The sequence below is a fragment of the Coptis chinensis genome, chromosome 6 (assembly GCF_015680905.1).
Source record: "Coptis chinensis isolate HL-2020 chromosome 6, ASM1568090v1, whole genome shotgun sequence".
In the NCBI taxonomy this organism is placed as follows: domain Eukaryota; kingdom Viridiplantae; phylum Streptophyta; class Magnoliopsida; order Ranunculales; family Ranunculaceae; genus Coptis; species Coptis chinensis.
Window position 1 is genome coordinate 79813033 of NC_141461.1, and position 15891 is coordinate 79828923.

At 36.5% G+C, this 15891-nt stretch overlaps 2 protein-coding genes across 3 annotated transcripts; one reads left to right on the top strand and one right to left on the bottom strand.

Moving 5' to 3' along the window:
* Positions 1-5029: 5029 nt before the first annotated feature.
* Positions 5030-9392, top strand: LOC147494710 (Glycosyl hydrolases family 32 protein). 2 transcript variants are annotated; one of them, XM_086569212.1, is made up of 6 exons: positions 5030-5566; positions 6678-7534; positions 7642-7803; positions 7896-8131; positions 8468-8555; positions 8902-9392. In XM_086569212.1, exons 1-6 carry the CDS (start codon positions 5560-5562, stop codon positions 9106-9108), a joined length of 1557 nt encoding a protein of 518 aa, XP_086425338.1. In that variant the 5' UTR covers positions 5030-5559; the 3' UTR covers positions 9109-9392. The 2 variants fall into 2 exon arrangements, with proteins under 2 accessions (XP_086425338.1, XP_086425339.1); XM_086569213.1 differs by lacking the exon at positions 5030-5566 and adding an exon at positions 5709-5728.
* Positions 9393-9804: 412 nt separating this feature from the next.
* Positions 9805-11434, bottom strand: LOC147494711 (uncharacterized). Its single transcript, XM_086565964.1, has one exon. It carries the CDS (start codon positions 11290-11292, stop codon positions 9973-9975), a length of 1320 nt encoding a protein of 439 aa, XP_086422090.1. The 5' UTR covers positions 11293-11434; the 3' UTR covers positions 9805-9972.
* Between the last annotated feature and the right edge of the window lie 4457 nt (positions 11435-15891).

The following is a 15891-nucleotide window of genomic DNA, read 5'->3' on the forward strand; positions in this document are numbered from 1 at the left end:
ATAAAAATAAAAAATGCATTCATTCTAATGATTCTATAAATAGATTTTGCACAGTTGCAAACTATCAAACCTGTTTAACTAAAATGTGTTTGCAGGTGTGGATAGATTACAAATTTCAAAAGAGTATCAACCATAACCATTTAAGTATTTAACTATCAAAAAAAGGATCGTAAAATTACTTGTGCAGTGGAGTGGGCTTTCATAGTTTATGGCCGAAAATGGCCATAAGTTCTATAGGCATTTGTGTGATATAAGTTATTGTTGGACACTAAAAACAGGTGCGCACTGCCTAAAGATTGGTAAAACTAATCTTCCACTTCAAAAACAGTAGAAATGTAGAACTGGTTTTGCCTTATTTGCTTAGGTTTTTTGGCTTCTCGGCTTAACTGCTAAGTATTGTGGTTGCTTTGTCATTGGCCTATTGTAAACTACATTGTATTCCGTTTAGCCCATTGTCACCAAGTACAGAATGAGTTTATAACGGGAAGTTTAATAAAAGTTTATTATTGGTATTAAATGGAAAACTCGGTAAAATGACAGGGGGAAACGTAAAAGAATGTTGGCAAAATAAACAGGCATAAAACGGAAAAAATGGTTTAAAACGTTAAAAAAATGCAATAAAAACGGGAAAAAAAAAATAACGATCGACATGAAATTTTTGTTTGTTTATGATAGAAAGAAATAACAAATGAAAATGTAGCAAATCTTAAATTAAAAGTTTTAAAAACCATCATTCTACAAATGATATTTAATTTTTTTTTTCCTCAGCACTACAACAAGATGACAATTTGACAAGTACCAATTGAAACAATTTTAGAGGTTGCGATTTCATAAAAAAGATACAGTAGAGAATAAGAATTGAGAAGTTTTAGATAAAAAATAAGTAATATTTGAAAATAGAAATATAACAGTTTAAAATGGAATATTTTGAAAATATCGTAATAAACGCATTTAAAATGTTTAAAGCGGGTTTTAATAGTTAAAGATTGGTTTTAAACGAAATCTCAGGTTTTAAACAGATATAAAACTCCTCTTCATCTACTCGGATTTTAAAGGAGTCTTTTTAAAAAAAAAAATCGGAATACTTGGTGAGAATGGTTCAACCCATTGTATTATATGTTAACCACAAAATTAGGCCCATAAAATAACCCAGAACATTATATCTTAGGCCCCTGAGGGAGGCCTACCTAGTAGTTTGGTTCGGTATCCGTCCGGATGTTTGTTAAGCCCATTTTAAATTTTCTTCTGACGAATATAATAAAAAAGATGAAAAAGATTAGTAACCAGAGAAAACAGGCACACTGCAATGTTTGGATAGTTAGCTGGTCATAGCACAAAAATGATAGACCCTGGCAATGAATAAAATTTGCTTTGATGTAATGTCAAAAGCTTATAGTGCCACACACAAAATAAGAAAATGCATGTAGACAACACAGTATTATCAAAGGATATATGTCAATTTCTATAAAAAAAAAAAGGGGATATATGTACTTGGATGGTCAAACTCTCAGGGCATCTCCAATAGAGAGTGTATAAACTCATCTCCACATAAGCTCCATATAGATGCCATTAGGATTATACACTCTATCTATCTTTTAAGTAAATAAGGTCTATATTTACACCTTGTGGCTCTTCCAATGGTAGGTGGAAGAAAATGTGTAAAAACAGATAGCAACAGACTTAAATTGTTATTTATTTAAAAATAAAAAAGAGTAACAGATTTGGCCCGTCGCAATGATATTAAATAAATGTTGAAACGTGTTGAAGTGACATCTGTGAGTTCCATTTTAACTTATACCCATAGCGACGGACCGGATCCGTGGCAAATCCATTAAATAATCTTGAGACGTGATTTCAAGTGATGTCCAATTTTTTTTTTTTTGGGACGTGTGTTGGAGTGTCGCCCGGGCTATTTTATCAACTAATAACGGGATGAGAAATTTCTCACCCCCTCTATTAACTGATAGGCAATAACCTACAGTTTAGCACCCTCATTGGATAGAGTTTTTTGACACTTGGGGTGTAAATTTTTCACTTTATACGGTTTACACCCCCCATTGGAGATGCCCTCATCAATATTGTAAAGAGTCCGATGGTCCAGAGTCTAGACCTCATATTATCAGCAGGTATAATGACCAAGAGATAGTTATGTACTTTGGGTTCCACGCACAACGCACATGACCACATGTCATGTTAATTTTTTCCCCCGTGGTGATGAATTTGATATCTTATAATACCTAGCGTGCGGAAAATGCAGTTTAGGCGTTTAGTAACCGTCCATGTTAACTATGTGACTGCAGCATAGAAGATAGAAGCTAGCCAAATGAAGCTCAAACATTGAAATTACACGGAATGTTGTTTCGAAACACTAATGAAACAACAAAAAATTGCTCCCAAGGTCCATTTTCGGGGGAAAATTATTTTTAGAACCAATTTTTGTTTAAATCAATTTCAAGAACAATTTTTGGGGTGAAAATAACACGGAAAACCAATTTTCGAGTGAAAATAACCGTAAAGACAAATAGTCCGGATTTGAAATAAATATTTTCCAATTTTACTCTTTCTGCCATTTTGGTAATATTGTTCATATCTTATGTTGTTGTATGAACAATAACTGTTTATACCCAAATAGGTGAACATACTCCATACCCTATGTTGATGTATGAATAATGATTGTTCATAGCTCATATTGAGATATATATAAACAAAATTATTCATACTTCAATATGTGCTCTTATTGATCATATATTATGTTGATGTATGGACTTATGAACAGTGATTGTTCATACCCTAAATAGATATGAACAATAATTGTTCATAACTCATATTAAGATATGAACAATAGTTGTTCATACCCCAAATTGGTATTAACAACAATATGTGTTCCTATTGATTATACTCATGTCGAAGTATGAACAGTGATTGTTCATACTCATGTTGAGGTATGAACAATAATTATTTATAACTCATGTTAAAATATGAACAATGATTGTTCATAATTCCCCCCTCTGTAAATTTTTTTTTTGGTATAAACAATTACTCATACGAATGGCGATTGTTCATAACTCGTATTGATGTATGAACAATAATTGTTTAAAGTATGAACAATGATTATTCATACCAACGGTGATTGTTCATACTTTTTAATTTTTTTCCGATAATTAAACATACTTTTTATTGACCATACATTATGTTGAGATATTTTAAATAGGTGATTGTTCATACTATATACACGAGACATTTCGGGTAAGCCAAGTCGTTTATTATTTCGCATCAGGAGTATACTTGACATTTCATCTACTCAAACTATTTTTAATTTTACGTTAAAAATATATTTGACTTTTCATCTATCTATTCTTTATTCTTTATGAGTAATTAAAAAAAAAAAGGTTTTTAGAGACTTTTTCCCCCAATCTGTCTGGCAGAGTCACTCCAATGAAACAAACAGTGCTAGCTGTTTTGTAACCTGACGCCTTACACCTTACACCTTGATGAACCAATTTGATGACCAAATATGTGATCGGACACATTCTCATTAGTAGCAATCTAGGAATTGGGAATAGAAAGAGGGGGATAGCACAAATGTTAGGTTGTTGGTCTGGTCGAGATCACAATCATCACATTAGCAAAAATGCGAAACCATTAACATGGACAAGTCCATGTGGAGACATGTAGATGCCGAAGGATATTAGGACACAATTGTGAAGACATAACATGTTTTTGATTATTTTTTTCAATCATTGGACTTTACAACCAGAATCAGATCTAAATAGATTAAATTAGGACAAGGTAGAGTTTGAATCTTAACGTGCAAAAAATCATTGCACATGAACCCTTGGTTGTATAATGTATTACTCATCTCTTCAAATTGGCAATTCAATAATGAAAACAAGAGGTAAGAGGTGACTGTGAATCCAATGTTTTGAAAACTCACTGCACTATTTGGGCCTCCAAACAGGAACAGATAAATTGTGAAGAAAACTGTTAATTTTGAGACAGGCCTAACAAAAACGGGCCCATCCATTTTTGTTTGACCCAAATGGTGTAGTGATTGACACGGTGAACTTATAATACTAAACAAAGTATAAAATGCCAATAGAATCAATGTTTGTATATATTTGTTGAAATTTGCAGTATACCACGATATCTACTTGTTTCTTCTTAAAATTTGCACTCCAGACACAAATTTGAGGAATTCATTGGTTGATATCTTAATAAATTTTGAGATTTTGAACGTATAATGGTGTTATAAATATTCTTTTCGAGTGAAAAGATGGACAAAATTTTGCATTTGATTATTGCTGTTAGGTTTCCCCAAGTTCCTAAACCTCAAGAATGAGGAGCTCACCTAATTTGTGATCCAAAAAAGCTAGCCTAGAAGTACTAGAAGCCTAGAGAGGACTGAATAAATATCTAGTTAGCTCGGCAAGGCATCAAGAGCAAATGCTTTCAACAGCAGTGCAATTTACTGTAGCTATGGTAAAATACCAGATAGCCTAAAGCATTCAGTGATCAACATAGTTAAATTGACAAAGACTATGTTATCTCATTGATATATTTACAACGTTTTATGCAATCCATCTCAAGAGCTTCATTTCCTCGTATCTTCACGAGAAGTATGAACATCAACCGGGTGCGCAGAAGCACAACCTACAACAAAGTTCAAAATCTCAATTCCGACCAAAATTTGTATCTACAAATCACGGACTTTACAAAGGGAAGAAATTGCGCCGAAGACAGAGTACAGACAGTATCTCTTAAATTGCAAATTATCGCGAAATTCCCCAACACATTGTACAGTGGCAGTGAAATCAGGCCTCATGAAAGTCGTTGTTAATCAAAAGATGAATGAGAAATCCAAAATGTTAATGATCCAAACATAGAAGCAGCCTTTTGTAATTTAAGGCAAACTAATAACTAATAATAAATTCTTAAAAAAAGTTGTCTTATTAGAACATTGCCACCTGTTCCATCTCTTGACCACATGACCTTGTTTCCTATCTTTCCCATTGTCAAATAATAATAATTTATTAGTAAAGTTCCAAAATAATTTAGCCAACTTCATTCAAATTTTAGTACACCCCCTGTTTTCTTTCCAACCAAGCAAGCAGGAATAATAAAAAAAAAAAACAGATTCTCACATTATATATTACACGTACTTTTACACAACCCCTTCGTCTTCCTTTGGCATTACCATGGAAACCATTATTAAAGACCTTGAAACTGCCCATACATGTTCATATACACCACTTTTGGATCATGCCCAAGAACCACAACAAAGAAGGAATTATAAAGTATCAAGAAACTTTTTAGTATGTTCTGGAATATTGGTTTTATGCATTGGTATGATTATTATTGTGAACTATAATGGATCTGTTGTTGAAGAAAAGCAAGAGAGTGTAAGGCCATTAGTTGTATCTCGAGGTGTAAATGAAGGTGTGTCGGAGAAGGTGTTTAGATTGTTTTCTGGTGATAATAATGGAGTATTTCCTTGGTCAAATGATATGTTGTCTTGGCAAAGAACTAGTTTTCATTTCCAGCCTGAAAAGAATTGGATGAATGGTTGGTATTTGTTTTGTTTTTTTTTTTTTTTTTTTTTTTTTTTTTCTTGATTTTTGTTTTTTGATATTGTGCATCTGTTTGTTATTGTTTTATACTAATTATACTTTTTTTTTCTTGTCATTTTTTTATTGCTTCGATCGCGCAATTCCTAATTCAGATCCTAATGGTATGTTTTGACAAACCATTTCTCCATATCTCATTTTATTATTGTTTTATGTATCTTTTTCTCTGAAATATTAATAGGTTTTGAGAGAGACCATTTTTTTGTGTGCCCAAAGCCACAAATTACCAATGGCTGGTAGCTACATTTCTGACCTGTAAATATATCAGCTGTATTATCCCCATTTATGTCTGAAAGTGAACCTTTGCCCTCAAGGAGTTTAGTTAGCATACTTCCTGGGTATAGCTGGTATCACATGGCACTTTTCAATTGATGTTTTGTAGTGAGTCAACTATTACACAAGTTTAGATAATGCGGGCCTGTAACTACCAGAACATTCCATTAGGTCTACATCTGCAAGTCACAGTTCTATATAGTTATTAATATTGTTCTCTGAACTCTGAAATGGGGATCCACTTGGTTTGGAGTGTTTTCTCAGCTCATGTCTGTAAGTGATTTACATGTCAGGTTCAATTGCTAGACAAACATGTTGGTTTTGTGCAAAATGGGACCATGACTTATGGTTCCAGATTGCAACAAATGGGCATTGTGGATTTTCTTATTCCAGTCATGTGACCATATTAGGAGAAAATGTGTTAATGTAGTCCATTTTTTGAACCCATATTACTGATGTAACTACTGGTAATCAGAATATTGCTCTATGTCAAGTATGGCTTTAGAATCTGATCACACTTGTATGTAGACTCATTTGAGAATTTACAATGATCTAGCAACTATGGTTTAGGCTGTTTTGGTTGGTACTTAGTGGCCCAGGAGGTGATGAGGAGGTGACATTCTGTGTCTGGATTCTGGAGACAGAGTTACTGTCATTTGGGCGCACAAATAAATGTGAAATGTGTACCTTAAGACTATATTGATTACGGTCTAGCTAAGATTAATGTAAATGTTGCTATGCATTTCTGAGTTTTCTGACTGTACATGAAACTGGATGCAGGTCCTTTGTTCTACAAGGGTTGGTATCATTTTTTCTACCAGTACAACCCAAATGCAGCAGTCTGGGGTGACATCGTATGGGGTCACTCAGTATCGAAAGACCTGATCAATTGGAAGCATCTTCCTTTGGCCATGGTAGCTGATCAATGGTATGACATTAATGGTGTCTGGACTGGGTCAGCTACGATCCTCCCAGATGGTTCCATTGTCATGCTCTATACTGGATCCACAAATGAGAGTGTCCAAGTTCAGAATCTAGCGTACCCTGCCGACCCCTCTGACCCGCTTCTCTTAGACTGGGTCAAGTATGCTGGAAACCCGATCCTTGTCCCACCACCTGGAATAGGAATTAAGGACTTCCGTGACCCCACCACTGCATGGTCTGCACCAAATGGGAATTGGAGAATCACGATTGGATCAAAGGTTAACAAAACCGGAATATCCCTTGTCTACGAAACAAAAGACTTCATTAAGTACACACTCTTGGATGGCTTGCTTCATCAAGTTCCTGGTACTGGAATGTGGGAATGTATAGACTTTTATCCTGTCTCATTGACAGGGACGGATGGCCTTGACACGTCTGTTAATGGCCCCGGAGTGAAGCATGTTCTCAAAGCTAGCCTTGATGACGACAAACATGATTATTATGCACTTGGAAGCTATGATACTGAGAAGGATGTTTGGACACCAGATGATTCTGAGTTGGATGTTGGAATTGGACTCAGATATGATTATGGAAAGTTTTACGCATCAAAAACCTTTTACGATCAGAACAAAGAGAGGAGAATACTATGGGGCTGGACTGGAGAGACTGACAGCGAACTCGCTGATATTCAGAAAGGGTGGGCATCAGTTCAGGTATAGGTTTGCAAATTGAATTGCATTAATATTAGATGAATTCAATTATTAAAAGAGTAATAAGATGTATGATGGCCTTATATTTTTTTTCTTGTTTCTTTTTACAGACTGTTCCTAGGGTTGTTTTATTTGATGATAAGACTAAGACCAACGTACTTCAATGGCCTGTAAAGGAGGTAGAGAGCTTGAGATTGAACAAGAAAGAATTCAACAGTGTGAAGCTTGAAGCTGGGTCAATTGTGCTTCTCAATGTGGGCAAAGCCTCACAGGTGTGTGCTTTCTCTTAACTTGTAATGTTATCAAAACATGTTAAGAGCAGTTTTAGACTCACTTTTGTATGGTATTTCCTTACTGGTGACAGTTAGACATAACCGCAGAGTTTGAGGTCGATAACAAAGCTTTAGAAGGAGTCATGGAAGCTGATGTTGGCTACAATTGTAGCACCAGCAATGGGGCTGCTGGAAGAAGCACATTAGGACCATTTGGTCTATTAGTTCTAGCCAATGAAGAGCGTTCTGAGCAGACAGCAGTGTACTTCTACATTGCAAAGGCTACAGATGGTGATCTCAAGACATTTTTCTGCACTGACCAATCCAGGCATGTTTTCTACAGATCACAATTGAAAACTGTTCTGCTAACTGTTTGTTATTTATAATTCATACTACATCACTAGTACCCTTTCATTTGGTAAACTTCATAAAAATGCAGACTTATTTTGCATATGTTCTCCAAATTTTTCTCACATTCCATGATTTCGCACTTCAACTGTAGGTTTTATTATTATATATATAAGTTGCTATGTTGAATTGAAATCTGTCTATGCCCATGGTAGTAATTGGAGTACTACCTAGCTATTTATTGGCCATTGTATGTTATCGAATACATAGATAAATGAAAATGAAACCTAGAGCAAATAAACGTTTTTTGCTGCAGATCGTCAAAGGCCACAGATGTCAGTAAACAAGTTTATGGAAGCACCACCCCTGTACTCAAGAATGAAAAGTTCTCGGTTAGAATATTGGTAAGTCTCTCAAATTGCTTTGCATAGAACAAAGTTATATGTTACACTCTGCGTCTTTAATACTGATTGATTTATATGTTATGGAATGGATACTTCTTTCGGGAAAAAAAAAATAACAAAATTAACAGTCTATGTGCACAGGGCAACTGCAAAATAATAATAATAATAAAAAACAATCTATGAAGAGTAAATTAATACAGGAATAATTGTTGCTACTCTAGTCAAGTGTATATTCCTGCAATGCTCCATAATGACATTCAAACTCTTAGTATGATCTGTTGTGAACATCACACGTTCTTATCGGTGCATATAGATATTTACTGTTTCAAATGTATGCTATATCTAGGTTGATCACTCTATAGTTGAAGGCTTTGCTCAAGGTGGGCGGACTTGCATTACGTCTCGAGTATATCCCACAGAAGCCATAGGTGGAGCAACTCGATTGTTCCTATTCAACAATGCTACTGGAGCAGGTGTTACTGCCACTTCAGTCAAGATATGGGAAATGAGTTCAGCACTGCTTCATTCCTCTCCCGTTGGACAGAAGGTGTAGAAACAATGTTACCTGTATCTAAAATCAGCATGCTCTCAACTCATCAACAACCTTGCGATTGCTCGCTTCCCCAGTACCTGTAAAATTGATTCATTGGTCATTTTTTGTTGAGCTTGTAAGCTTGTCCTTCGGCTAAATCTATTGTATTCCTTTGGAATGAAATGCAGAGCTTTTTGTTGTGAAGAGAGGAACTTCAAGTTGAATGCTATTCTAAGTGTGGAACATTTTTATATCTGTTCAATCTTCGGATATAGTCTACAAATATAAATTGGTTCCTTAAGCCATCTTCCGATATAGCCTACAAATATAAATCAGTTCCTTAAGCTTTCCACCCCGGAATTACTGTAGTTAGATTTGCGATTATAATTTGTTTCCAATATCAGTGTATGTATGTGTTTTCCATCCTTTTACAGTAGCACCGTGTGCGTCAACTCTGTTTCTCCTTGGAGTGATGTGTTTACTGTATCCAACCGTCCATCCTCACAAAGACATAACATACGCATTTTGTTGCATTTGCTCTTAATTCTTTATGTGAAATACTCAAATAAGACATAAATCTGTAGAGTTGATCATATCCAATTTCTGCCTTAACATGTCCTACTATGGAAAAGAGAGCATGTATTGCAATTTGCAAGCCTAAGAGGTGATGCCATGTATTCTAAATCGTTGTTTGATGAGGAAAAAGAATAAATAAAAGAAGGGGAATAGCTACTTTTGTATACCTTAATATTACAAATAAAAATTGATGACGATATTACAATCCTTGATTGCAGGGCAAGGTAACATAAGAACCAAAAGAAACAAATTGAAAAAAATCAATGAAAACCGCCCATGAACATGTGTGTTTCTGTAGATATACAGTTCCTAGAAATTTTCTTCATCTCCAAAACATACTGAATAGTAACCAACATGCTTGGCCTCGGATTGAAAGCGTTGTTTGTTCATAAACTGTGTTTTCGCCCGGTTGAGCATTGAATTTGAAGACTCAAACAACCTCTGATAATGACGACTTTCCACATTCACGTCAGGTAGATACACATAGCGAACACCGGCCTCTTCACTGTCGTCTGACATTTGTAGTTCAGCTTCTGTTACATATTGTTTTGTTGTTGGTTCAAACTCAAAGAAGTCGTGAAACATCTCATTATCCTTGACATGTTTAATGAATCCGCTTCCTAGAAACCGCTTCATGAAATTCACCTGTATAAACTGTGACCACATCGATACTTTCAGGACATTGCTTCCAATCTTAACTGATACTTCTCCGCGTTTACCATTCTTCAAAAACCCCCTAATGTCCAGAAACAAGGCTTTATAGCTTTTAATAAGATCTCTGTCCATTGAACCTTTATGATCATTTGTTTCTGACATAATATTCTTCACCTGCTTTAGAAAATTTTCCTTGAATCTTTCCACGCACGTATGTCCTTCATAATTAGTGAACTTATCAATAGCACCTATTTCAAGAATAAGTGCTAGTGATTCACCAGCTACCATACGTAGGGAAGGATTACCTTCTTCTAGTAAACTAAATAGATATGGAATGGACTCTTTCCAGATTTTTGGTCGAATACTCCAACTGTTCATGCTAGCAAGTAAAAAGGACCATGCAGATAATGCAGCAATTAAGATTTCAGTATTACCTTTACTTCTTGTTGCTTCAAGAAAATCCCATATAATCTTCATAGACTTTTCAGTCTCTTCTGGGCCATCTCCTTCAATAAACGTAACTATAGCTAAAGATTCCAGTACAGACGATACACTGGACGAATCCAAATCTGGTTTTAAAACTTGGGAAATTCTGGGAATGAAGTGTTCCAGTATTTCACGTGTTCTATCCCCAGAACCAACACTGACAGACAACAATCCAACTACTCGAGAAGCTAACCTTGTCTCTTTAACAGATTTCGATTGGATTGAGTCGAGGCAACGAAAGAGTAGTGCTAAAGACCACTTCTTCACGAACGTTTCTTGCACACTGTTGGTTAGTAGCTCATCTATTGTTTCCAACGCCTTCTCTCTTTTAGCTCCCTTCTTCTTAAGCAGGTCGCCTAAGGGCACTGATGACTCTTGGTAACCATTGTCGTCACTATTGCCACCACATTCTCCTCTTCCCTTTCTCCTTGGTGGTGCTACTACAATTTCAGTTTTTCGTGGTGCTACAGTTCTCTTTTCTCTCCTCATTGTTTTCTATTTTTTTTTTCTTCTTAGAGTTCGCTTGTGATCTTGTTGCTCGTAGACGGGCTATTATATTTATAATGTTACTCCTGGATTTCAAGTTCGATCAATATTTGGATATATATGAATTTAAAAGGTCTTTGGATTCCGAATTCGATCAATATTCGAATGTTGAAAATAGAAACTACGCGGTTCCAACACGAGGTAGGAGGGCTTTCATCCCTATCTTCATTTGGGCTTCGGCCCAATTTCTCATCCCACTGTGTCCTGGAACTCTGGAAGCAGGAAATCCGATTCTTGTTGGCTAGTCCCCACCGCCTGGAATCAAAATAAAGGACTTCCGTGAGTCCAGAACCGTGTAGTCAGCGCCAAACTGGAATTGGAGAATCACAATGGCATCTAAGGTCAACAAAACCGTAATCACCCTTGTCTACGAAACAAATGACTTCATTAACTTGTCTCACTGACAAGGACGGAGGGCCTTGACACTGCACATCTGGTAATGGCACCAGAGTGAAGAATGTTCTTAAATCTAGTCTTGACGACGACAAAATTGATTACTATGAACTTGGAATCTATGATACTGGGGAGGAAGTTTGGACACCAGACTTTTAACCTGTCTGCTCAGAACTCGCTTCATCTACTAGCACTAATAGACCGAATGGTCCTAAAGCACATTTTTCCTGCGGCCTCTTTGTTGGAGCAACAACTATAGTCAACATCAGCCTCCATGATTCCTTCTAAGCATACTTATCGATATCAAACTCCACGGTTATGTCTAATTGTCACAATTTTCTGTTACTATACGAAAGTGAGACCAAAGAATGATCATCATCACGTATTCACATGATTGGATACCATTACAATTAGGAGAAGCCACATATATACTTGTGAGGCTTTGCCTAAATTAAGTGGCAAAACTGATTGTGTTGAAATTCATTCTTGTTCAATCTCAAGCTTGGCTCTCTACCTCCTCCACAGGCCATTGGAGCAAATTGGTTTTTGTCTTAGCTAAAGACTATCGTTCAATATACATATATCTTACTGTAAATAGATTGAAATGAAAATGAAGCCTAGAGCTGAGCCTGATGTAGAATTTCTAGAGAAACTTTGTTTGCCGTAGATCTTCAAAGGCCACAGATGTTAGTAAACAAGTTTATGGAAGCACCACCCATGTTAAAATGGACTTTTGCCCACGGCTACCCGGTATTTTTTTGCCACGGTTATGAACCCTTGCTACTTTGCCCACGATTATTGACAATAGGAAATAGTTTTAAGCTCATAAGCATACTTAAATACCATTACCCATGGTTTACCTGTTCCTTGGGCCGTGGGTGGTAGCCATGAGTAAAACCGTCGGGTAAGAGCAAGTCCAATGGAGGGCTAAATGGGTTGCTAAAGGCAAATATAGCACCCCAACCACAAAAACATCATTCCAATGGGGCTGCTAAAAAGGTCCTAAATTTGGAAGGAGCCAAAAACCCAGCCAAAATTAAGACCTTCGCTAGCAGCTGCCATAATAAATTCCGGGATACAGACAACATAGTTTTTGCCGTCTGTTGGTTATTTATGTATAGACGGCAGAAACTATGCCATTCGTATCCCGTTTTAATTAAATGGACGGACGGCAAAAACTCTGCTGTCTGTACCTGGCAGACGCAAAAACTGAGAAATCTTGTTCTTCTTTTCATATACAAATTCATATCCATTCCACTCTATTCATTCCACAACTCAACAATCCACACATCTATTCAACTAACCAAAATTCATTCATTAAACAAATATAATTCAATTCATTCAACTAAACAAAATCCATAGAAGTACATCAAAACACACATAAAAACAAATTCTAAACTAATTTTGACTCGAACCCTCACCAGCTTGCCTTTTCTTTGATTTACTCCCTCGCCGTGATTCTCACAATGTCATTTCTATCATCTGCGCTTCTAACTTTGCGTCTATATCATGTGACTTTTGCTTCTCTTCTCGTTTGGCCACCATATATTGATAGTATTCGTCGGTCGTAGTCATAACCGAATCACGCATCCCATGCATCATTGCTGCGACTCGGCATATCGCGCTCCAAGTGTAAGCTACAAAAAAAATCAATAACTTTAAGAAAAATCATCATTATAAACCAAATATAATTCAAGTTTCAAAATATAAACCAAATACTAACCTTATTTAGAGTGTCAAAATCCAGGACAAGGTTCGAAAGATAACTTTGATCAACATGAGGTATATGTATGGCAACATGCATTCCCTGAGATGTAACTATGACATAGCTCCATGGGTTATCTGGATCGGAAGGAGCTGGAACAAAAGCCTCGTAAAGACCTTGAAATGAAGAGTAGGGCTCAGCAGGGTGTGAGATACGCAAATCACTTATAATAGCCTTATGTCCCACAAAGTTCAGGTTAGCAACTCTGTACATGTTAGCAGGCAATATAGGACCCCTTGAGACGTGATCCCAGTAATTATCGTAGTCACCATTCACATCTAAATATAGAGAAGCTTGTGGCCACAAGTCTTCATGCATTCTAAATTTTAAAATAGGACCTCCGATCCACTGACTGGCTCTTCCCAATGGGCACATATATTCTCTGGAGGAGGGTGTGGGATGAAAGGTGTCCCAATGATTTGGTGCTAACACCTATCGCCCAGGTACTACACGATGATACCTCCAAACTCAAAGACGATTCGGCGCATTGTAAAATTATACGAACGGTGTACACGGTGAATCGCCTCACGTAACCAAACATCATCCATGGTATCTCCCTCCACATAATCAACATTTAATTGCATATATCAAGTATGAAACCATGGTGTCCACTGTATCACCAATGTCGACCTAGTTTCGAGTTGGTTACGATCTAAGTGAATGTTGTGGCGTCCTTGACCACTTCAGCGATCTTTAAAGTCATTCATCCATGCTCTAATCCGTGGGACGATATCACGGTCCATGTTCGGTCTCAGAAGAGGAGCCATTGTAGGTACATACTCATGCCACCAATACTATCATAAAAACAAATATCAAAATCAAACTTGTACGTAATTTAAAAATTATAATAGTATTATAAAGTTATAATACTAAAAATTTAAAACTTACTTGTAAAAGAGGGGTGAAGCCACCACATTGACCATCCGCAACATTAGCTATGACTCGTACGCTTGATCCAACGCGTAAATCAAATCTCCAAACATAGCACCACCCCAATCATACTGATGCATATAATATAACTAAACCAAACACTCTATCCAACCTAATCTCAGTGAACTATCACCCGTGGGGAAGAAACACTGCATGATTAAGTAAAAATAGAATGCTCTCAAATATCTCTCTCGATCTGTACCCATCGGGTACCAACCTTCGTCACTTTCTTTTGTCTTCTCCATGAACTCATTCACAAAAAAGGAGGGTTTGATACCCCCTTTAGCCCAATGCTTCGGCCTTATATTCAGCTATTTTTGTTGTGCATAATCAAAAGTCGCGAACCGACCTTCTCCAAATGTAACGGTCTTTCCCCTTCCTACGCTAATTCCTGTGAGCATAGTAACTTCCATTGAAGTGATGCCTATCTCGCCTTGTGGAAAGTGGAAAGTGTGAGTTGTGTCCCACCACCGCTCGGTCAAAGTGTATATCAAACCACGGTCGGCGTTTTGATAACCACATCGAAACAATGACCCAAACAGAGATTGTAAAATTTCATTTCTTATGCCTTTAAAACAATCTCCTTTGGCAACCATTATCTTCCACCAATTGTTCACGGATTGCCAACAACACCGCAATTTCATCTCCCCCCTTCCCTTCCCTTCCCTAAACATTTATTCATTAAAATTAAATAAAACACAAATTATGATGTTAAAGAAATCAAATTTAACGATCAAATGCTTACCATATTTACACGATGAGAGATGTGAGTTTCCGGGTTTCTAGCCAATGTAGCAAGTGTTAGTGGATTGACTGGGTCTGGAAATTCAATTACTGGAGGGTTTTGCAAATTATAGCCTTCATCGACGTTTAGCGCTGACATCGACTCTTCTGTTAATCTACTAACTGATTTTCGACCGAAAATCGTTTACCCTTGTTACTCATTTTGCGTGACACCTGCAATTCAATAAACAATATCCTCTTTATAACTTCAATTTAAACAAAATGCACAATTTCAAACTAACATTCATCAATTCCAACATTCTAACTAACATTCATTCAATTCTAATTCAAACTAACATTCAATGCAATTCAAACTAACATTCATTCAATTCAATTCTAAAATTGAATTTGCAATTCTAATTCAATTCTAAAATCAATTCAATTAACATTTCTAAAATTGAATTTCAATAGGAGAGAGTCAAACTTACGATTGAAGAGAAAGTGAAGAGGAGTGAGGAATTGTTTCTAAAATCGAATTGTTTTTGTTTTTGGGAGTGAAGAGGAGTGAGGAATTGAAAAAGTGAATTGAGAATAAGAGATTCGTGCGTTAAAGCGTCTGTAGTATACAGACGGCAGAGTTTATGCCGTCTGTTGCAATTTAATGTACAGACGGCAGAAATTCTACCGTCCGTATCCTGTTGGACTGGTTTTTTGAAGTTGGGCTGCCAAAT